Consider the following 25,089-nt stretch of genomic DNA (forward strand, 5'->3'; position numbering starts at 1 on the left):
TGTCCTTCCGGGTATGCCATACACTTTTAGAAAATCATCCAGTTTACCAGGAACTGGCCAAATTTTGATCATTGTTTGGCATACCCCACTCAACAGAAGTGAATCAGCTTGTCAGAATTTTGATCAGTATATGGCCAGCTTAAGTATACTTACTGGGGTTGATGGGCTATGAGCTGTCACTATCTCTTTGCCATGAATTAACAAAGTGATTGTGTGTTGGTTCTCTGAAAATGAAACCTGATTCTCATAAGAGTATTAGTCCTAACCCAAAGCTGTCCTTTTTTTCTCTTTATAGGATCGGAGCAGAATGTACGACAGTTTAAATATGCACTCCTTAGAAAACTCCCTTATCGAAATAATGAGAGCAGAGCATGATCCATTGAAGGGTGAGTCTTGGCTTATTGTCGTGGTGGGGGTTTTTTTTTTTTTTTTTTGTCCTATGTCAATAGTACTAAAGTATATTTAAATCCAAAACCTTTTTTTCTTGGAGTTTTTACTGATATTTTCAATCCAAAAACTCAATCAAATTGTTCTTTGCGGTATATGTCCCATTGGGGAGACTTGTCTTCGCTTTCAGTCTTCAAGACTAAACAGGAGGTCAGAAGTTTCTTCCAAAGCAAGAGAAATCCTCTACTAGACCGTTGTCACTGGAGTGAATATCCTCATTGGAAGAATCCCCCTTTTTAGTGTTTCAGTGAAAACTCCATTTTGGATTTTTCTTGCTTTTATTACCAGTGACAATGGTCAAAAGGACCAGGACAGAGGATGAATCTCCTCATGAAAGCAATAAAAACATGACCGCTATTCCCCCTTATTGAACATAGGTTGGCACTTTGCCATTCACTCTCAAGTGTGTAGAAAGGGTCAGAGGGAACTAGCCAGATTATTGGAAATCCATAATGAGGGAAATGTTTAGGCAGCCATTGTTGTCTGGCTTCAATTCCTTCTGAATGTCAAACCACAAGTGCCGTGAACTTACAGCCACTTGACAAAGTCAAATTGTAGTTTTCTATAAGTGTTTTCTGTAAGTGCCTCAGAGTAGTGAAGCTTTGGATCACCATGAACGATAGAAACTAGCCTCAGAATTTAGTAATGGCAGCCCGTCAGTTACTGACCTGGAATAAGTATACACCTCTGTAAAGTCAGAACATAATCAAACATATTTATTTTATGTTTGTTCCAGGTAAGAAACATTGGAATTGATTTACTAAAGGCGAATAGACGGTTATCTTGTAAGGGACCTTTTCCGTAACATAGCTTAGGAACATATGTTCCTTTAAAAAAAAAAAAAAAAATGATTTTATCGGCATAACACAAGGCGACTTTATAAAAACACAAATTTTTATTTCCACGTGATTAAAAATAAGAGTATAATAAAATCAATACAACACCATCTCAATGAATACATTTCATAGAAAAATACCCAACCCTGAGATGGAGTACTAGAATTATGTTGGTGTATGACAGATGCATGCCTAACATCATAGTATCAATTGATGATCATAAAAATGATTAGATTTCTCTGGATAGTGCCACCAGCATCTCCATGCTCATTATCAACACATTTCGTGAACTTTTCTCACTTTCTCAGGAGAAGTTGGGTAGGTGTTGCCATAAACTGTAGAGTATAGCCCAAGTGTAAATATGTAATATAATATAGGGTTTATTTTATTTGTATATGTAGTGAAGAAAATGGATGCATGCTTGCCTGATGAGGGCATATGTAGAAAATAGATGGTTAAAAAGTCTTTGGGGCGGATGCAGGAGCATTCAAGAAGGACAAACCATCCCATGGGACACATCCCAAACAGACTCTTAGGCGATTCACCATTTAAGGATGCAGTTACCCTAGGCCCCACTAAATAGAACAAACAAATAAATATAGATGTAGGCAACATGGCCTTCAATGTATTTCTTGTTCTGTAGGTGTCCCAAAAACTATCAAGGCCATATAACTTACTATATATGTATGGTAGTAAAAGATATATAACAAATTTCATAGATCCAGATAGACTCTGAGAAGTGGGGGGGGGGGGTTTGGTAGAGAGAGAATCTTTCTATTATACCATTCATCATTTTCAACCAGCTGCCTTTTGTATTAGCCGCAGAGGTTATAATGTGGGAATATGGACTACACTTTTCAAAGATTACTCTCCCCTCACCCCCCACCCCCCGCCATGTTTATGATCATCAATTTGATACTATGACGTTATGTTGGTGTATGACACATGCATGCCTAATTCCAGCATTCCAGTACTCCCATCTCAGGGTTGGGTGTTTTGAGATCTCAGATATATTCATTAAGGTGGTGTTGTATTGATTTTATGATCTTTTCATTCATGTGGAAATAAAATTTTTTAATTTTATAAAGTTGCTTTGTGTTATGCCAATAAAATCCGTTATCTTTCTCAAAAAAAAAAAAAATGTTCCTAGACTATTTTTGTATTAGTTTTTGGATGTGGTATGGTGAGGGTCTAATATGTTTCTTTCCCGTAACATATTGACTATGGTGAAGTCAAGCAGTATTAAACCCAAAAGTAAACCTTTATTATATTGCTAATTCTTTAGATGTGATGGCTGTACTCGTTTCCTTTTTTAGGCTTTCTTCTATTTTCATCTGGTGATCTGGCCAGTAAGTGTTTTTGTTTTTTGTTTTTTTTTTCTTTTGCAAAAGAACTAGCTTTCTAGGATTTTTATCCCAAACAGGAAAAAAACTTTGCAACTGTAAAGCATTAGCTGGAGTTTGGCTTCAATTTGTGTATTTAAATCTGCAGTACATCTGACACTCCCCTCAAGCCCCCTCCCCCCTCCCTCCCTCCCCAGACTGACAATGCTGCTGTCCAAATCTGCCCCCTGCGCACCTTCATCCTGAGTGGGGGCTCTCTAATATGGTAAGTGTGCTACTGGCTAGATCAGAGGGGGGGGGGGGGGGTAGGAAGCCTAATTTAATACAGCCTCTAAATCTATTGATTTGGTAAGCTGCAACATATTACATTTTTGGTTTTGTGTTAAATACTGCTTGAAATTCTGGTGACTTCCATTATCCAGTTGTGCAGAAGCAAAATTAGGTGGGTTTTTTTTTTTTTTTGGTTTTCAAATCCATTTTCCTTGCGATTTAGTATTCTTTTGCAAAGGGAACAGCCTATTTTGCCTTTTAGTAAATCAACCCCAAGAAGTATAGAAGCAAGAAAGGGTATACATGACCACCAGAAAACTAGCATTTGCAGAATCTAGCAACGGCAGTCTCCATGTCCCCCTCAAGAAAGGTTTCCCTTAAATGTTTGGAAATTTCATATTTTAGTTGGGGTGCTTTTCACATTGTTCCATTGAAAAAAATGCATTTAAATCATGGTGTCTGCTCGTGTTTTCTGGGTGCCTGACTCCCAGCATGCACCTGTGAAAAATGGACATGAGACTAACCAAAAACACAACCGTGCTGTGTGGGGTTTTTTTTTTCTTTTCTATGTGTTTTTCCATTCATTTTAGTGGGGAGCTGCATTTTTGGTGTAGTTTTGAAAAGTGCACCAAAGATGCAGCACGCAGGACTTTTCAAAAAGCACTGCACCCGCAGCATAGTGATGTGAAAAGCCCCATAGCATTTAAGAGGAAATAATTCTATTAGGTTTTTCTTGAAGTTTTAGCATGGTAAAAAGAAGCAAAAACAAATCTGTCTGAAAGCAGCCTCAGGGAAAAGATGTCCTATTTAGTATGTATGCATATATTTAAGCCTGGAGAAATACAAACAGTTGATGCCTATGGCCAAGCAAAAGGCAACTGACAATCATTTGGGAGGCATAGGAACATTTGTATTACCTGTATGTAGAGCGTTGATTATATAGGTACTGAAATTAATCAACAATCATTGGCATATGTGCAATCGGCTGTTTTTAGGGCCCATTGACATTTGTATGTTCCGCTGTTGAGCGTATACATCTACTTTCGTTAAGGTCGCCCATTCATTATGAATGGGCTGACAAAGCACAACTTTTTATTTAGCAATGCAGCGACCACAACACCACAGCTTCATGGTGTGGGAAGATGCCATCCATAATGGGCACCATAATGCACTCTGTTGGATTGCATGGACTTTTGTCCTTTTCCTTCCTTACATACTATGTAACTATGCACTGCACATGAAGCAGGTGCATTGAGGTAACATGCCCATTTTACCATGTGTTGCCACAATGCAGTCTAAAACAGTAGGGTCTCACTAGCTGATGTGGAAGACATTATTTGATTTATTTATTTTTTGAGTGGATTTATATGTAGCTTTAAGCTGTGGAATATTTTGTTGGGTTGTTTTTTTCTCTTAAATTGGTTTAAGGTTCGCAAGCTACTGTTCTAGGTGCCGTTTTCTGTGATCAACTGCAACTGGCTGTTAAAGTTCTGTATTTTATATGGTTCTACTAGAACAACAGAAAGAGGAGGCATTGATGCTATCCTACGTGTAGGCTAGAGACATTCTTTGGGTTGGGTACCCTTTAATCTCCCTGGAGGTATTCCCGAGTGTATCTCGGGGTAAAGTTTCAGCACCACAAGCGGTAACCCCGAGCTACATTTGGGAATACCTTGCAGCATTGCTCCGGGATCTGTTCTTCACTTACCTTGTCCTGCGCTCCCACGATGTCCCTCCTGCAGCTTCCCCGGCAATGTCCTCCGGCCGATGCCGGCATCCTTCTTCTGGGTTCCGTCCCCTGCGACGTCAGGACATATGGGGATGGAACTGGTGGGAAATTTTAAAAATGTCAAAAAGTGACATTCACAAAATACACTAAAATCACATAGTATTACATTACTGTATCAAAGCATTTCACATACATTTTGTCCTGTGCCCTGCTTGCATTTTTACTGTTATTTCTGCCTGGAAACTGAGAAACGTCCATGGCGTCCAAAAAGCGTCCCTTTAGGTCAAAAGTGGTTTAGACCAGCTAGAGAACAGCGATAGTAAATCAGAACCACTTGCAGAATTGAGTGATGATTCGTGGTGAAATTCGTCATCAGACACTGAAAACTATTTTACGATTTTGCGACTTTGCTCAGTGATTTGTGAACTTGGCGCTATATTTTATATTTCAGTGTTTTTGGTTTGATTATATTATTGAATAAAATGTATAATATAATTTAATCCTAAAAAAATAATTTATGATTTCGGGTTTCAAATTTTAACATACCCGGGCTGTTTACTAGACTCTTGTTCGGACAGATTTCAGTGAGTTATTCCTAAAAAATGACAGGCCTACAATAAAAAACTACATATTTCCATGCAAAAAAAGTACCGCTTTGAGCATAGAAATACTGACATAATCAGACCGCTAGGGAGGTTAACTGATAGCTTTTGCTGGTACTTGCAGATATAATCTCTAACCAAACCTAGTTAGTGATACTAAAGCCAGGACCCTGCATTCACTATATCTGGTCTCCCACAGAACATGGAAATGCAATTATTTTAGTAAATATAAACTGCTCTAACTGCTGATCAGAAAAGGTATTTAGCAGTCTTGTGACTTCAGCAGAGCACTAGTTAAAGCTTGTAGGAGGAGTTTTCTTTCTGCTCTAGGAGGATGTAAAACCCCTGACCTCTGTTTGGACAGTGTGGATTGGCCCTGTGCTGATCACATGCACTCTCCAAAGAAGAAGGAAAAAAAAAAAACCTAGCAATGCACACTAAACTGAGCATGTGCATGTGACTCAGTCTGTATCAGGTGGTCATTTCAACAAGAGGAGGGGCAGAGAAGACAGGATCAAACAGCCTTTTTTTTTTTTTTTACACAATGCAGAGGATTAACCCCTCATGTTCCACAGTGAGTATAACAAGCATGCTTTACTGCATATACAGACTGATTTTACTGTTGTGGGTTTAGTAACACTTTAAGTGAAACGGAGTAAATATCAAGCTTCATAATACAATTCTACGGAATTTGGTATCCAGTGCATGTAGGCAGGCATCCACAGTGAGCATCCAGTTTGTTCCTGACACCTGCTTTGCACCCCTCAAGGCTTGAAAAAGGGCTCGTACATATGAATGTTTGGTAATGCTCCTGCTTCTGTGCGGTAAGTCGCACTAGATGCTGCATCTTAATTTTTCCTCTTCCTGGCTAGAGTGCTTCTGAGTGGAGTGGAAGGTAGGCCTGGGGATCACTTCTGCATCCATCACTTGTGTGCAGAGTCTTTAGGCTTCATGTACACGGGGCGTTTGGAAAACACTTCTGAACTATGTAAACTGCTGGAAAACGGAGGTTAAAAACATCTGTATAGCCGCGTTTGCATACCGTGTTTATGCACGTTTTTTTTTTTTTTTTTTTTTAAAGATCACATTAGGAGACCTTCCAAAATGCCCAGAATGCACTGAAAAACAGTAAAAAATTAACTATTTCAGACATTTTGAGAGAAATAGAGCAGAAGCAGAGAGAACAGTATGTGTTGAGATGACCTGTCTTTTCTGGTTGCATTCACTATGGATCCCATCATGAACATAATGCAGCATGTTCTACCATTTGTTCCTTCACGCAAAACCTGGAACTGTCCTCGATCCCCTCATGTTCTGCATTGTATTGTTATTGTTCTGTCGCATGTTCTGTCCCCCTTTGTAATGTACAGCGCTGAGCGAACCATTGGCGCTTTATAAATACTGTATAATAACTGACTGCGCTGGTGTACCAGGTCCATTTGAATACATGGAAAATGCTTTGCATGCATTTCTGATGATGAAAAAAGGCTCTGGATATGGATATGGAACAGTTAAACGCTTCTAAACACTGTCAGCCGTGTTTACAAGTGTTTGGCGTTTGAAACGCTGATAACATCTACTCCTGAACGCAAGTTTGGTGCGTTTAAAAAAAAAAAAAAAAAAAGACTGTAAACTCAACTGCCTGTAAACGATTATGTACATGGACACTTAGGGAGAGTTCAGGGGCTGCTGAAAAAAATGCAGAAAAGCTCCTAAACGTGAGTTTATCAGCTGCAGTGTACATGAGCCCTTACTGTGCATCCAGTGGTCCCAAAACCACAAAATGACACTTTCATTTCCACATTTGAGCGTTCTGTGCTGATTCCCCTTCTTCTTTATTCCCATGAAGTCTCCAAATGGCATTGCGCGCCAACCATTGGCATCTGACCTGGAAAAGCTGGGTTTGTTCTTGGTAGTTGGACAAGCTGACCAGCCATTGAGAAGACCACATGTCCTGCAGAAAGCGAAGGGATAGAGATTCATAAATGCTAACATTTACATGCCGCGTGGCCAGCCTTGTTTAGCGGGGAATGTGTATGTGTTACTCCTAAACACATTCTTCCGTTAGAAGAAAGCCAGCCTTTGTGTCTAGTAAGGACTCCCCAATCACTGCTCCCTTTTTGAACAGTGAATGTAATGAAAACTGGCTAGGACAGTGTATGTTGTGTGTGCAGTAGAGCCGGGCCGAGGAGAAAGTGATTGGAATGTCAGGCACGTGTTTCAGGCTGAACGTTTCCCCTCTCTGCTATGACTAAGCATCTTGTGTGTGTTTTGGCACACACAGAACACTCTTGTGCTTGGAACCTCAATGCCGCCTCCTCCTCATTCTTCCAAACGTCATTCCTGGTATACACGGCCCTACACACGTCATATGTCCATGCTGGATTTGTTTATTGGAAGGCATATCAGACTGGTGCTTTAGGGAAGCATGGGGTCCTTTCTTGCTTATGTACCCTTTGTCAAACATTTCTATGGGCCCTTTCTCAAGAATATCCTATTGTAAGCTGCGCTGACCCTTTCTCAGGAATATCTTTGTAAGTAACTGTTGCCACTGCAATGCTTAGAAAAATGTGGGCTTTTTTGTTTTTTTGGTTTGGTCTTTTGTTTGTTTTTTTGTTTTTTGTTGTTTGGGTTTTTGTTCGTCTTTTTTTTTTTAAATTGTGTAGTAGACCTAGCGGTAGTAAATACCTCTTTCACACTTGTACATACAGGCAAGCTTATAATCACGCTCAGCTGAGGGTACAAGGAATATCCCCTAAATGTGCACCATCATTGCAGTTTGACCATTCAAACGGCCGGAGCCTGCAAACCCGGAATGAAAACCGGGTGAAGATGGAAGCCCTGTCAGTGGTGACAGCATGCCGATGGAGGTCTTTGTTTTACTGCTGGTTCACATATATGCAGGTTGCATGCTGCTTGAACCGCATCCAATCTATGTGACATGTGAAAAAACATTGCTTCCTATGATGCCTGATCACATATGTCTGGTGCACTGGCAGTGCGGATTCAGTATGGTTTCAATAAATCATGACCGATTTTCTGAGAAGTGCGGTCAGGTTCAGGTGTGGATTACAGGCTATTCACTTCTAAGGGAACCGTTCCTAAACCGCACATGTGTGAACAGGATAATTCTGTCCTGAACCTGATGGAAACCTGACATGAACTAGTGAACAAATGCTGTATTGATTAGCTGTGAAACCTGAGCTTCAATCCACACCGAACATGTGTGAATCGGCTCTAATTTTTTTTTTTTTAGGTTTGCGATAGAGCAGAAAGGGATTAGGGCTCCTGTCAGTTGTTGCTGTCTGTGCCCCTGTTAGTGAGATTCCCCCTCTCCATTTGTCCTGGTTAACCTCATCATCATCAAAAGTGAATGTAAAAGCAAATCTTTGGTTGACACTAAAACAGTAATATAGGGGAAATCTTCCAGTGGGGAAACTAGGTCTGGTGACACACTGGGATTCCGTTGCTTTGGAGGGACTTTTCCTAACTTCCTGTTGTGGCTTATGAGACCGGAAGTGAAGGGAACTTGCTCCAAATGGACACAGATGGCAAAAAAAAAAAATTGGACAGGAGTTAAAAAAAAAATTCCAGTATATGTCCCGAAGTTCGTAGATACTATACCTTTTGTGTAAATTGTCGGTCTGTTTTTTTTTGTTTTTTTTTTTTTGTTTTTTTTTTACAGCGCAAAAAGTAAAAAATGCCAAAAATGAATTTAATTTATGTACAGGATTGCACGACCGCGCAATTGTCAAAGTAACGCAGCGCCTTATCACAAAAAATGGCCTGGTCAGGAAGAGGGTAAATCTTCCGGAGGTCAAGTGGTTAATAGTGATTTACTGTACTGTTCTACAATACTCTAGCCAGATTTTTATTTTTTTTACAGTAATTATGGTTGTAAATGTGATGTATTTTTCATATGGCCCACACATTTTTTTTTTTTTTTTTTTTTTTAGATGACCTAGGCACCATCTGCTTTTGTTTCTGGGTTAAACAAATAAAGGTTTTATTTTTTTTCAGTTCAGACTGATTTGACAGAAGAATGAAGCTGAATACAGAAATGTTTTATATCTCGTGAGCCGGGACTACATTAACCGGCTTAGACCCCATGTGAGTGACACATCCTCCGCTGCACACTGGGAAGCCCGTAGCCAAAAAAGCAGTGCGTTTTACATACGTCCCACCATATGTTTGTTTATGACATAGATCTGCTGAATGCAGTGTTAAGGTAATGAAAGCAGACCTGTACTAAACCCCCCCCCCCCCCACCACTCACAGGCCACCCTGCCCCCTTAAAGTAATTAAGAATTTGCAAAATATATGATCTGCCTGGCTAGAAACATTAGGCTGATGCCTTGGAACAGTAGTCATTGACTGTCGGTACCCAACCACAAATCCACCAGTCCACAGTAGCATCTTTCAGGGGCACCGCAGGCCCTTTTTTTTTTTTTTTTTTTTTTTTTTTAAAGACCCATCCACGCCACAGTGCATATGAGTTGACGTACTAAAGATGCGCATTTCAGTGCTTTATGCTACTTTGTTTTACCTAAATATTGCCACCTTTTTTAGCTCACACAATTCAAAACCAGACTCTTTGCTTTGTCCATTTGCTAGGAGTGTGTTGATGAACGTAGCCCAATGTATGTGGAATGAATGGGTCCTGAAACATCTACGGTATAAGATGTATCTGTGGGGATTCTTAGAATATCAAAGTCTGGATATCATTTGATTCCTCCATGCAGCTCCCTAAATTCTATTATTCTTTTGTGAGTAGACCTAGCCCGCTGGCTGCCCTTTACCTCCCTTCATTTCCCTGCTGGCTCACTGTCTGCCCTAATGAGGATTATAACCATGGAAAATCAGATTCTGGTGTACTTTTCATAGGCATTATGGCTCCACTGGAGATTTATTGTGTTCCCTGCGGAATTTCTGTCCAGTTCACGCCAGAACGTTAATAAGACACAACAGCCTGAAAGAGTACTGGATGTGTTATTTACAGGGATGGCCTCTAATACTTATATCTATATTTAGCTGGAGTGAATGAGACTGAAGGTTGATATTGTCCTAGCTCTGCTGGGGATTTCCACTCCGGGGAAAAAAAAAAAAAACATTAAAGCCGTATTAAACCTCAAAAGCAAACCTTTATTATATTGCAGTTTACCAGTTCTTAGATGTGATAGCTGCATTAGTTTACTTTTTTCTTAAGGCTTGGGCTTGCTTTCTTCTATTGTCATCTGGTGATCTGGCCAGTAAGTCTGTTGTTTCCCAACAAAACCAGATCTCTTGCGGTTACAGGGATGAGACAAACCATTTAGCACTGGCAGGGGTGATTCAAATGATCAGCTTTTATTTATGTAAATCCTTTAACCCAAAAGGAAAAAAACTGTATGCTGTAACTCATTCTAAAGTGTTAGCTGGAGTTCAGCTTCAATTTATTACTGTATTTAAATCTGCTAGTACATTTAACACTACCCTCCCCCCAGACTGACAATGCTGCTGTCCAAAGTTGCCACTGTGCTCCTTCATCCAGAGTATATGCACTTTTAATACAGGAGGTGTTACTTGCCAGATCATCAGGTAAAAACGGAGGGGAAAAAGCGTAAGAAAAGGAAACGCTGCAATTTATCACATTTTTGGTTTTCGGTTTAAAACCACTTTAAAGCAGAATAGTGCTTTTAGCCGGTCACATCAAGCCCGACTTTGAAACCGTGCGACTTAGTGAAATCGCACGTTTTCAAAGTCGGGGGACATGCCAATTTCAGGTGCGATTTTACAAGACATCTGACACAGATGTGTATGCAAATCGCACCAAAAGTAGGGCATGTACTACAGATATGATGGCTGTAATTGCAGACCGTAGGGTGAAACTTGGCATGCGAATTGCAAGTCGCATAGCATGCAAATTGCCAAGCCGCACGCTATGTAACTGGGGTGTTGTGCATTTATAAAAATGATTGGAATTCTACAAGTATATTACCCAGTACTCAATTCATTAAGAATGTTAAGGGATTCATTATGAGTATTGTACATATTCTTTAGACGTCTGTCTCATGGACGTGTGATTTTGATTTGTATATGTGTCGGTGGCATGTATATGAATCTGCGCAGCTTTTGACAGAACTGTGGCACGCGTCTCTCCTGCGAAGTGATGGCGTTTTAGTGGCAGAGGAGTAGTTGGGAGAGTGATGGAAACACATCGAATATCATTCCTGAGGAACAAGTTTTGGTGCAGAATTTTCTCAAAGATGTGACACAATTACACAAGTGACAAAGTTAACAATTTGCTTCCAACATGGGAAAAGCTCTTGTATACCTCTACTCCTTATCACCTACATGACAATATTTCTATGTACATTTTTCCCACCACTAGCGCCATACAGTAAGTGCTACAAATAAGAACTACTTGAATTTCTCGCATTTGTTAGTATGACCAATGAAAAATGTCTTGGGGCTTTCATAAATTTGATGCAAGGCTTTTTACTACGAACTCAATGTGCTGCAAATGCCTTACTGAATTGCTCCCAATGGGCTTAACGTTCTCTAAACCGTGTGAACGTTGGGCAGGGAGGTTTTCTAGAAGCACTACAGATTTGGCAGGACATTAAAGCTGTAAAAATAAATTGTGTTAATTAGGGATGCACCAAAATTTCGGTGGCTGAAACCTTTCGGCCAAAAACACCCCTGTTGGCCGAAATGGAAAAAAAAAGCACCAATGCAGGTGCTGAAAAAAGCCCCGCCACCGGCCGCCGCTCAGTAGTTCTCCACCTTTCCTGAGAAACCATCAAATTCTGGCACTGGGCATAGAGATGAGTGAAGGAAAGATGGCCTCCACTCATCTCTATGCTCTTGGAGGACCAGAGCGATGTCACGTTCCGGACTTTTTTTTTTTTTTTATATATATATCCAATGCTTTACATTGCAGAGGAGAGATGTGGGGTCTTATTGACCCCATATCTCTCCATAAAGAGGACCTGTCACTAATTATTTTTATCACAAGGGATATATGCATTTCTTATGATAAGAATAAAAGTGATTAAAAATGTTTTTAAAAGGACAATGCAAAAAAAAAGTTTTAAAGTGCCCCCGTGCTGGCAAGTAGTGGTGAACGCATACGTAGGCCATGCCCACATATGTAAATGGTGTTCAAACCACACACGTGAGGTATCGCCACGAACGTCCGAGCGAGAGCAATAATTCTCGCACTAGACCTCCTAACTTTACACTGCTAACCTGTAGAAATTTTAAAGCATCACCCATGGAAATGTTTAAGTACCGCAGTTTGACGGCATTCCACGAGCGTGCGCAATTTTAAAGCGTGACATGTTGGGTATCTATTTACTCGCCGTAAAAACCTGTTTTATATTTTACAAAAAAATTGAGGTGAGCGTGTTAGCTGGTGGAGGATTTGTTTTATTGCATTGATCACTGGATGTCTCATGGCTTGTGCTGAAGATGCACATATTTATTTGGGACTGTACACTATTTGTTGGCACTTTTTATTCCTTTTTAGTATATTTTACACCTGGTTACCAGTACACTTGGTTCATCACTGGCACTGTGTATACACCGTTTTTTGTGTATATGCATTGAATATTTTTGCCCCTTTTTTTTTTTTTTTATTTTTTTATTTTTTGGTCGTGCTTTTATATAATTTTCTTGTCAGTAGTTTTTTAGTCCTACACTGTGTGTGGTACATTTTTTATTTATGTTTGAGTAGCGCAGCATCAGGCAGTTACAGTACAACATATCCTATGTTTGTGGTGGGTTTTTTTTGTTTTGTTTTGGTTTTTTTTTAAGCCTCATTCACTCTGTGCAGAGACGTGCGTTTTACTGCATGCATTCTGCAAGGCCACAAAGAAAACCATTCTTCTCAGTGTACTGTTCACACCACAACACTAGTGTCACATGTGGCTCACTTCTGTACAGGAATCTGCATCGTGAAAACTGATGTAAACTCGTGTTTCTGCAAGTAAACTCTGCACGTTTTTCCATTGTTTGTTTTTTTTCTGCATGTATGGTGTGAACGGGGCCTTACAGCAATTGATTGGTAAAGACATGGCTAGGCATGATTTAATGGGTAGGGCTAGGGTAGATGCGATCTATCATTGACTGACAAGCAAGGGGCAACCGTGAAAGCCTGGCCCAAGGTGAGGTGTAAACTATGATTTACTAAATGTAGTTTTTAGCAATGACAACATTTATGCAGCCGAGACCCTTTTTATATACCCTGTATATGCCTCCTGCAGGGTGTTTACTTCTAGTCTCTAGGAAAGCTACCTCTGTAGCCAGCACCCATAGATCATCAGTGTAAAGGTCGGCTTCATGACCAGGGGGGACACTACTGTCTACATCTCATATGGCTCCTTAGTGTTACTACACCCAAAACAGTAAAATCAGTCTGTATATGCAGTAGAGCATGCTTGTTATACTCACTGTGGAACTTAAGGGGTTAATCCTCCGCATTGTGTAAAAGGTATTTTATCCTGCCTTCTCTGATCCTCCATTACTTCCACGTTCCCCATTCTATCTCCTGATAGAACACATCCCCGAGAACACTGCACATGCTCAGTTTGGTGTGTACTGCTAAACCAGTTTTTCTTTCTCTTTGGAGAGTGCATGTGATCAGCACTGTCCAGACAGAGGGTTGGGGGTTATGCAATCTCATAAGACAGTGTGAGGAGAATGAAAATTCCTCTTACAACCCTGAAAGTGGAGTTCCACTCAAAAGCGGAAGCTCTGCTTTTTTTTTGCTTCCAACCCCCCTCCTCTCCGCATTTGGCACCTTTTGGAGGGGGGGGGGCCTGATACCTGGTTTTTGACACACTCTCTTCCACTTCTGGCTCAGTTCGCCGCAGCATTGAGCTGGAAGTTCGCCCCCCCCCCCTTCCTCCCGCAGTCTCCTGGGAACTTTTACAGGTCTCAGAAGACTGCCGGACCAATCGGGAGACGCAGCGCGACTCGCGCTTGTGCACTGGGCCCCAGGCTGTGAAGCTGCAAGCTGTCTCAGCCTGGTGCCCGCAGTTGAAATTCCAGTGACATGGAGGAAAGAAGGAGAGAAGGGACGGCGCGGGTGAGAACATCGCTGGACCCTGGGACAGGTAAGTGTGTGTTTTATTAAGTCAACAGCTACAGTTTTTGTTGCTGCTGCCTCTTAATAAGCACAAAAACATCTGGAACTCCTCTTTAACCAGTGCTCGGCCGGACACTGATAGAAGTCACAAGACTGATATAAACTGCTAAATAACTTCTCATCAGCAGTATATATTTACTAAAATAATTGTATTTCCATGTTATGTGTACTGTGGGAGACTAGATATAGTGAATGCAGGGTCCGGGGTTTAGTAACACTTTAAGCAGGTTACCTTGTGCCGAACGCTGATGTAAAAATCCTCTATAAACCAGCACTTCCTATAAATGGGGAAGTATTCATTTGTATTCAATTTAAAATATTTTTATATAGTCATTTTTATGGTGTATTTATTTTGTGTTTTTTATTTTATTTTGCATCAGCAGCAGCTATTGCGTTCCCTTTTTGGAATGAACAGTTTAGTTTACAAAGACTAATGTCGCCTACGTAATGAGAGTTGGCCACTGTGACGGTATATCACAAGATAGAGGGGTTACAATGGTGTCGGACCATTAGTTAAGCAGAAGCGTGCCAAAGGTCTTTCTGTTTTTACTGAAAGTCACCTCACATGGCGTATGGCAGAGATTAATTTGGCTTATTACAAATGTGGGTTTTAATGCAAAGTGAAAGGTGTGTGTGTTTTTTATATCTGGTTTTATTTTTTAAATCTTCCAGCTTGCATGTCTCTGCCAGACTGCTGCTATCGCTGTTTGGTTTTTATTGTGAAAGTCCACAAGCATTTCCTCATTACCTGGATGGTTATGTAGGTGTTCTAAGAAAACACGCAAACTTTATTGCTTACTGCTGCAGCATTTACATGTGGTTTTAGGCTCCGTGTACACTGCAGCTGATAAACTCATGTTCAGGAGCTTTTCTGCAGAGGTGTGTTTTTTTTTTTTGGGGGGGGTTTTTTCAGCAGCCCCTGAACTCTCCCTAATGGTTTCCTATGTGTCCATGTACACTGTCGTTTGCAGGTAGTTGAGTTTATTATTATTCAGTATTTATAAAGCACCAACAGTTCGCTCAGCGCTGTACATTACAAAGGGAGACAGAACATGCAACAGTATGAAAACAATACAATGCGATACACGAGGGGTTGGAGGACCCTGCTCCTTCGAGCTTACAATCTAGGAGGGAGAGTTTACAGTGGTTTCTTTGAACACACCAAACTGGCATTTGAAACGCTGATAAAATCTACTCCTGAATGCCAAACGCTTGTAAACGCAGCTAACCGCCTTTATAAATGTTTGCATTTTAGGAATTTTTTTTAACTCTTCCATTTCCAGATGCTGTCTAGAGCCTTTTTTCATCATGAAAAATGCATGCAAAGCATTTTCCCGGTACTCAAATGGACCTGGTACCATGAGGTTTTGCATGTCAGAAAATGTTAGACGCTGCTGCAATAATTTCTGCACAGAAATGAGCTGGAACACATCCAAACACCACAACAACAAAAAAGACCGCTAATCTCAACAAATACTGCTCTCTGCTTCTGCGCGCTCTCTCTCTCTCTCTCTCGCTCTCGCTCTGCCTCTCTCGCTCTCTCGCTCTGCCTCTCTCGCTCTCTCGCTCTGCCTCTCGCGCTCTCTCGCTCTGCCTCTCGCGCTCTCTCGCTCTGCCTCTCGCGCTCTCTCGCTCTGCCTCTCGCGCTCTCTCGCTCTGCCTCTCGCGCTCTCTCGCTCTGCCTCTCGCGCTCTCTCGCTCTGCCTCTCGCGCTCTCTCGCTCTGCCTCTCGCGCTCTCTCGCTCTGCCTCTCGCGCTCTCTCGCTCTGCCTCTCGCGCTCTCTCGCTCTGCCTCTCGCGCTCTCTCGCTCTGCCTCTCGCGCTCTCTCGCTCTGCCTCTCGCGCTCTCTCGCTCTGCCTCTCGCGCTCTCTCGCTCTGCCTCTCGCGCTCTCTCGCTCTGCCTCTCGCGCTCTCTCGCTCTGCCTCTCGCGCTCTCTCGCTCTGCCTCTCGCGCTCTCTCGCTCTGCCTCTCGCGCTCTCTCGCTCTGCCTCTCGCGCTCTCTCGCTCTGCCTCTCGCGCTCTCTCGCTCTGCCTCTCGCGCTCTCTCGCTCTGCCTCTCGCGCTCTCTCGCTCTGCCTCTCGCGCTCTCTCGCTCTGCCTCTCGCGCTCTCTCGCTCTGCCTCTCGCGCTCTCTCGCTCTGCCTCTCGCGCTCTCTCGCTCTGCCTCTCGCGCTCTCTCGCTCTGCCTCTCGCGCTCTCTCGCTCTGCCTCTCGCGCTCTCTCGCTCTGCCTCTCGCGCTCTCTCGCTCTGCCTCTCGCGCTCTCTCGCTCTGCCTCTCGCGCTCTCTCGCTCTGCCTCTCGCGCTCTCTCGCTCTGCCTCTCGCGCTCTCTCGCTCTGCCTCTCGCGCTCTCTCGCTCTGCCTCTCGCGCTCTCTCGCTCTGCCTCTCGCGCTCTCTCGCTCTGCCTCTCGCGCTCTCTCGCTCTGCCTCTCGCGCTCTCTCGCTCTGCCTCTCGCGCTCTCTCGCTCTGCCTCTCGCGCTCTCTCGCTCTGCCTCTCGCGCTCTCTCGCTCTGCCTCTCGCGCTCTCTCGCTCTGCCTCTCGCGCTCTCTCGCTCTGCCTCTCGCGCTCTCTCGCTCTGCCTCTCGCGCTCTCTCGCTCTGCCTCTCGCGCTCTCTCGCTCTGCCTCTCGCGCTCTCTCGCTCTGCCTCTCGCGCTCTCTCGCTCTGCCTCCCGCGCTCTCTCGCTCTGCCTCCCGCGCTCTCTCGCTCTGCCTCTCGCGCTCTCTCGCTCTGCCTCTCGCGCTCTCTCGCTCTGCCTCTCGCGCTCTCTCGCTCTGCCTCTCGCGCTCTCTCGCTCTGCCTCTCGCGCTCTCTCGCTCTGCCTCTCGCGCTCTCTCGCTCTGCCTCTCGCGCTCTCTCGCTCTGCCTCTCGCGCTCTCTCGCTCTGCCTCTCGCGCTCTCTCGCTCTGCCTCTCGCGCTCTCTCGCTCTGCCTCTCGCGCTCTCTCGCTCTGCCTCTCGCGCTCTCTCGCTCTGCCTCTCGCGCTCTCCTTCTCTCGAACAGTCTGAAATAATTTACCATTTTCCAGTGCATTCTGGGCATTTGGGAGGTTCTCCTGTGCTTATCTTTAAAAACGCTTCTGAACACAAACGCACAAACGTGGCAAAACTGACGTTTAACCTGCATTTTCCTGCTGTCAATTTCCAGCATTCAGAAGAGTTCTCCGAACGCACTGTGTACATGGAGCCTTAGTCCTAATAGGTAGCAATTTTAAGACTGGAATGCTTGTTAATATGATCACTGAATCAACATTTTGTGATTAAAATGATAGAGATATCTATCTATATATCCATCTATTTCAAACAAGTCAGCCTTTTGTTTTATGTGCTGGTTTTGTTTTTGTTTTTTTTTTATTCTATTTTCAGTGGGGTGGGATATACAGAATCCTGTTTATTTTGTGACACAACATGAAGACATGATTGTTCAGTGCAGATTATGTTTCTGCCTGTTGGTTTCTTGGCAGAGGCAGAAAGGTGCCTGCTGTTTGGAGTATAGAGAGGTTATAGAGCCCCTGGAAGTGGGAGGGAGTTCTTGAGAGGTCAGCACATTTCTGGACTGTGTGTAGCAAGAAACTACTTATCCCATTGGACCAGACTCCTAGGCGTTGTCGGGATTATTGCTTAACTCCCTCACTTCCTCAAATGCAAACCACACCATACATCTGTGTGTTAGATAATGAGCTTTGAATAACAAACATTAACCTTTTTCTTTTTTTTCTTTTTTTTTTTTTTTTAGGTCGCTTGAACTACCCCCATCCAGGAACAGATAGTCTTCTAATGTTAAATGGTAAGTAGTTTAATTTTATTTTGATTAAAAAAAAAAAAAAAAAAAAAACAGAATGAAACATTCTATGTTAATTTGGGAGTTCTATAATGGCGGGCAATGTGAAAGTTTCAGGTTTCTAAAGGGAGCATTGGAATTAAGATGCTGCACTAGTTACTTTTACGGATACATCCACCTCTATTATCCAGATTCCCAAGTGGTGTGTTAAGGTTAGGTTCCCTTGTGGGTGACGTTGGGTACAATGTAGAAATCCAGTTAAACAGATTCAATATTCAAAAATGATTAAATGTAGATGTGAATTATTTTACTAAACTTTAGACTAATTCTACTCAATCTTTTAGATTTCACACATCCCGGCAACATTTTATAGCCAAAAGATAACTTTATTCAACAGCTCTGCAGCACCCCATGTCAGAGATGGATTAAGGGAAAATGGGGCCCATGGCAAAGTAGCGGCTTTGCCCCCCCCCCCCCATCCTTTTGACTGACATTGGTAATGACTGCAATAGACACTGAAAAAATGCTTTTGCATTGTCTGTACTGACATGACAAGCTGCATCAGATACCTACGGCCTTCAATGACATCCTCCCATATGAAGTGACAGGCAGGTGCACAGCTTTAAACAATTGCACCACTGCAGAAGCATGAAGGTGGTAGCTGGACATGTGCTTGGCCCTAGGATAGAGATGCTGATCTTGTGAGTGGGTACATTTGACTCCACCGCCAGGTTGCTTCTACAAGAAGTACTAGATTCCAGGGTCTTGCTTGACTCATTGAATAGTGTACAGCACACACAATTTTCAGTGCTGCCACCATGTTCATCTTACTTGGTAGAGTTCTGTGGGAGATGGTAAATTTGCCTGTGGTACTACATGGAAGCCTGACAACTATATAGATTTATTTTTGAGTAAAGAAAAATTGAAATCCCCTATATTCCCAGCTTTCTTGTATCCACCTGTGTTTTGAGCCATTTGCGCCTTGCATCGGGGGGGAACGATATCTTTGGAGCATGGACAGCTCTTACATTGCCTGTTTTGCTTGCTGTGTGTTGACAAGTTCACTTTTGTCTAATGCTTGACATTCACAGTTGGAATTGGCTGGTAAATTCCACATAATTAAGTGTTCTTGCATAGAAGGTCACTTATTGTATTCTCACATATATATTCTTATTCTTATTATAGCCATATTTACCACCCTAACTCCTCCCACAGTTTTTACACTACATAGACAAGTAATATACCGAAACGTGCGGATTGTTCCCGATTGGTGTGCTATTACTTTGTGGAACGTTTCGCCGAATGGTTCAAGAAATATCGCGGGTTTTTGTGGCGAAATTTTCCCATAGGAATGAATGGTGCATCTAGAGTGGCAGCAGAGCACAGCTACAGGGTGGAAGGAAAAATCAGAACATGATTTGTAAACTGCCATCACTCTGTCATTTTCAAGCCCACCTACACATATCTTATATCAAAACGTTCAGCTAACCCTGCTGTCACTAAAAATGTTCACGGCTAGGACATACTCCTGATAGTTTTCACAATATGACCATTTGTTTGCACCTCACCCCTCCCATTGACTTTCATTGAAACTCCACTCTAGACACCGGAAATTTTAAGGGACGTTTTTAAACTGCGACTGTGCCTTCATTTTTTATCTTTCAGAGACATACTATATATCAAAATTTAGCTCAGTTTCTTGTGATTCTTGCAGTAGCATTTATACTTTTAAAACTACAAGCGTTGAAGACGACCCCCCCCCCTTGGTCCAAGCAATACGGAGAAGAGGGTTGAACCCAAACATTTGTTCTAAAAAAGTTAGTGTATGTATAGCCAACACTTCTTCTTTTTTTTTTTTTTTTTTTTCTTTTGTGCGCTTTTGGGGAATTTCCCTTCACATTCTGTCCCAGACACAACAGGAAGTTAGAGTAAATCTCCCAAAGTTGAAGGAATTCCTCCCCAGTTGTCCCTGGAGCAGGGGTATTTTTCCCTTTTTACTTGACAGAAACTGTAACCCCTCCCCACTGTATCCAAAAGTAAAAAAAAAAAAAAAAAGTTTTGCAGAGAAATATACTTTCACTTTTGAGAACAAAAAAGTATCACAGACCTTACTCAACTGTGTGGTCGCATAGGGCTGCAATCATGTTAAGCTTCATAAACCATCTACAGTGTATTCTCAACATGTATACAATTACTAGTGGAGTTGGTATTGTAAAATTTTAAGTAGATTTTGATGTCTTTTTGTATTTTTGCTTTTGATACTCTTAAATATATAACATATACCAGTTAAATAGCCACTGGGAGCATACTCAATCAAATTTACCATCCCTACAAAAAACTGCTGAGATTACAGCACAAGCCATTAAGAGAAGCTGCCATTTGCAGTCAGTATGATGGACAGTAAATGTCTATCATGCTGACTGATAATACTGATCGGAACAGTAAATTACAAGCCATGTGCAGCCTACGTTACATGAATCTCTGCCTGCATATGTACTGAGCATCTCTGCCTGCATATGTACTGAGCAAATAGTTGTTCTATGTACATATACTGTATTTACATCATCTTAATAAAAAAATACACACATTCGATAAGGTTACTTACATGAAATGAATTTCATGTGCATGTATTAACAGACTTTAAAACACTCTAGGTTTCATTCTTCTATCAAAGACTCCGCTTAGCCTGCAAGTGTCCTATGTGTGCACTGAGATTTAATCACCAATATTGCAAAGTGTTTGTTTTACCCTTTAATACATTACCAATAGGGAGACTTGCAGGAAAACTAGAAATCCTCAGTTTGTTTGGGATACCCACTCCCCATCTCCCTGCTGGTAAAGCTTGGTAGTGCTGCACGACCGTTTAAATACAGTGAGAAGTTCTGGTCAAGGTCTGATCTCTCAAGTGATGCAAACAGCAGGACACCGATTGTTCTGTTTAGTAGAGTTCTGTGGGAGATAGGAAGTTGCCTGTGGTACTACATGGAAGCCTGCCAACTAATATAGATTTTTTTTTTGAATAAAGAAAAATGTAAATCCCCTATCTTCCCAGCTTTCTTATATCCACCTGTATTTTGAGCCATTTGCGCCTTGCATCAAAGAGGAAATGATATCTTTGGAGCATGGACAGCTCTTACATTGATGTATGTCGACATTGCCTATTTTGCTTGCTGTGTGTTGACAAGTTCACTTTTGTCTATTGCTTGACATTCACAGTTGGAATTGGCTGGTAAATTCCACATAATTGTAAATTTGTCATTTTAAATATATTGCTAAATAATTGGTGAGCTAATGCCAATCTCTTTGGCTAAATCCGGTAGGCTGGCCATGTTACATGACTTTTAGTAAGATTTTATGCAACAGATTTTACTGTGTGGCCAGTCCAATCCCTTATCTTCTATAAAATGTGGAAACTGTAAGGTGCATAAATCCGGTCCTGAATCCTTGTACTGTTCCAGTTGATGATGAAGTAGGGACACCGTATTCTCTGCTCATGATTTATTGTGACCTCTGTAGGTTTTGCCTCCACCCACAGAATATGCCAGATTATTAATGGCCTTTTTCAAGCATGGCGTGAAGAAGCATGGCTCAGTTTTCCTCTCACCTCTCTCTGACCTTCAGAGATACTTCTAGGTGTATTTAACTAAGACAAACACTCCCCTGCCAGCAGAGCATTTTCCATTAAGACCAGCGAAGCGTAGCCCTCGACTTGCTGCAGTGCACCTTTGTGACAAGAAACAGTTTGCTCCGATATTAACGAGTGATGAGGAGGAACTCAAACATATCAACTGTAGTACAGGTATGGGTGACCTGCAGAGCTCTGGCTATTAGGAGTCCTCAAGCCTCCGCGTACTGTGACTGCTTTTGTCTAACAAGGTACATTGGGAATTGCAGCTTATTTGGAGGCCCAGAACCAGTCTTGTACCAATACAAACTAAATCTTAGGATCCTGTACATGGCCTTACTTGAAGCTGACCCTACATGAGTTCTGTAAAGGCTGATGGAGATTTTAAGAGATCAGTGAGTGGTTATCCCTTTTCATCTTTTTAAAAAGGAAGGATCCTGTGATATCACGAGATACGGTATTTGAAGAACTTCATCCATCTATCAATATTTTACATAGCACAAAAGACCAACCTTTCCTGCATCCTAAAACCCCAGGGCCCTGTGTTTTACCAGTGGCCCCAGTGACATTGCTCAATTGGGAACAAATTAAAAAAAAATAAACCCTGTTCCCAATAGGAGCCAGTAGGTGCTTTCCTACAAGATGGTCATGAAGATGCGTTGGTTGGGAAAAGGCACAGACAATGTGCTCCACTCACTGATGCCAGGCATAGGCAATTAATTGTTCTGGCTGATTGTTGGCGCTATATAAATCCTGTAGAATAATAATTAACCAGTTTGCTCAGCGCTTTACAATATAACGGGAGACGATACAGCTTCAATACAGGAAGGTTAGGAGGGCCCTGCTCCTGGGAGCTTACAATCTAAGATCCCACTTCACACCTATGCATTTTCTCTTGCAACCCTGCAGGACTAAAGGCATCCCATTATTGTCCATGGAGCCAGGTCACACCTATGCCACATGCTTTCATGCACCTATGGAAATGATGCTGCTGGTTCTGTTAGGTGCAAAATAGTGTGTTTTTGGCCCCATACATTTCAGTGAGCATGAAAAGCATCAAAAATACGCACAAAATGCATGGAAAATACTGCAGCTTTTGAAATCATTGATTAAAATCGTAACATCAGCAAATGCTCAGTCCTTTTTATAAGCCATGATTTTCATCACAATGAACGAAGCTTGAACGCACAACAGAATGCAAGAATCTGCCTTCGGGAATCACCCCAGATGAGCATACATGAACAAAAAAAGTTGCAAAGAACCACTGATGTTTACAAGATCACAGCCACATACAACCACATGTAAGGCAGGCTGTATGTGTCACTTGTGGCTCCCCGGGTGTGGGAAATCATCAGTGAACTATGCAAGGCATTTAATATGCCTGTGAAAGCCCCCTTTGAATGAACCCTATGGTGAAACTATGTTTACCAAATGAACATTCACTTTTTAGGTGAACAGCCTTTATTCTTTTTGTAAATAAATTCCATTTTATACAATTGCCCGATTAAAGTCCATCATCAGGACTAAAATCTGCATGAAAGAAATGTGCCAATGTGCTGATTCTTATTGGCTGGAGTGAGAGTTTTTCTTTAGCAGTTGGCTTTTATTTTCACACCAAATAGCAAAGCACTTTGCTAGTTGTAAATCGTGACCTTTGGCTCCAGAGGTTAATAAACTGAGGCCATGGACGGCTTGACCTCTAGCCCTCAGAGAATAATTATCCCTGTGCATAACTATTGATCTAATGAATGACTACTGAGCACACCAAGATGAATTTTTCTGCGAGCTGTTCCCCTCTGCAGCAATTTATTTGGTATTTAATCCAAAACAGGATGATTGTTCCAATGATGGTGTCATATGGAGAGGACATAAAAATGGTTTATGATGACATGGAGTATAATCAGGTGCCGGGTGCTTTGAAAAATGTTTCCTTTTTATGAGGGCAAGGAAAATAACTGCAGCGAACACAAGCCCTACATGTCTATGCCTTATCGGATTTACATTCACATGATGTATGGCCACCTCTACAGACTGGAGGCGAGTCTTGTTCCCTGGTCATGGAACCTCACACCTGGTGGGGTAGATTGACAAAGTATCAACCAGAGAACTTCCTAGTAAAATCTAGAACTGTAATGGCACAATTTACAAAATGCCTTAGTTGCCTTTTGGGAATTCACAGATGCAGGAGTTAATTTATATTACAGGACTGGGTTGTCTTCTAACATTCCTCTGGGAAAAATGTAAAGCCGAACACCAGGCAGATGTAAAAGACACAAATTAAATGCATTTCAGGATATGCAAATATTGTCTAAATACATTCGTCATGTGTATTCGTACCTGAATCATGGTGTGCTTTGTGTATTTCTTCCAGATCTGTGCAGTAATCCAATGTGAAAATGTATTCTGTACCAGAACTAAAGACCAGTTACTGCTACACTTTCTCCTTGTGCAGGGTGACTGGTCTGGTCTCCACCCCCTCCTGTATTTTTCTGCAGACAGCCTGTAGTGGGTAGAGTCTGATGGATCTCTCCCATAGCTCTGCTCTCTGCACAGTCTATGTATAGCACACAGGGAGAGGAGGGAGTGCGGACAATGGTTGGGTCATAGGCCTATGGATGCCGTCACCACTCAGGCATTCTAGCTGTTGTCACAGTGCTCTCTTCTCCCCTCTAGCTGGTGCTGGTTGTCAAAGGGAGGTCACGTGACCAGAACAGTCATAAAATGGGTGACTATATACATTTTTCTAAGTTAGTATAGGTGTTAGACGGTGGGAGCCGTTTTAAGATAAGTTATTGATATCCTGGCATTCCACTTTAATGCACCTCTGTAATCATTAATACATCAAATATTTTTGTTGTTTTGCAACCAGCGTAAATACCTGAATTTGACTAGGTATCTGCTTCTTGCAGTTTAGTGTAGAAGAGCTCGGACTGAAGTTGTTCAAGGAGAAAGTCTTGTGTGCCGCAGTTCAATGCGCATTCTGATAGGTTGAGAGAGCAGAGTGACGGAGAGATGAGCTCTGCAGCATGCCCTTGCTCCATTCACCATCCAGTCACAAAGTGGGGTTGAGGAGGCGGCATGAAAGTGAAACTGCACAAGAAAGACCAGGTCCCCACAGCTCTGCCAAAACAGAACTGTGCTGTGTACATATCAGGACTGGATAGATAGAAATACAAATGTTTTGGGAATTTAAAAACATTACATGTGTATTTAGCAATTCAGAGTTCAGTTTTTATTACCCGCCTCCTGCCCGCCATATAAGGCAATGACGGGCGCAAGGCGTTTCTCTTGTTCTGGGAGGACGTCATATGATGTCCTCCCAC

General features: G+C 42.2%; 1 protein-coding gene across 8 annotated transcripts in view; it reads left to right on the forward strand.

Moving 5' to 3' along the window:
* CPEB2 (cytoplasmic polyadenylation element binding protein 2) overlaps positions 1-25,089 on the forward strand; it is a 142,958-nt gene that overhangs the window by 74,066 nt on the left and 43,803 nt on the right. For all 8 annotated transcript variants that reach the window (XM_089677422.1, XM_089677420.1, XM_089677421.1 and 5 more), the window contains 2 exons: positions 296-386; positions 18,097-18,147. In XM_089677422.1, coding sequence (XP_089533548.1) covers positions 296-386; positions 18,097-18,147 — 142 coding nt within the window. The remainder of the gene's footprint in view (positions 1-295; positions 387-18,096; positions 18,148-25,089) is intronic.

This window comes from Staurois parvus, unplaced genomic scaffold (genome assembly GCF_062004578.1).
Source record: "Staurois parvus isolate SC_StPar_1 unplaced genomic scaffold, SC_StPar_1.0 ptg000186l, whole genome shotgun sequence".
In the NCBI taxonomy this organism is placed as follows: Eukaryota; Metazoa; Chordata; class Amphibia; order Anura; family Ranidae; genus Staurois; species Staurois parvus.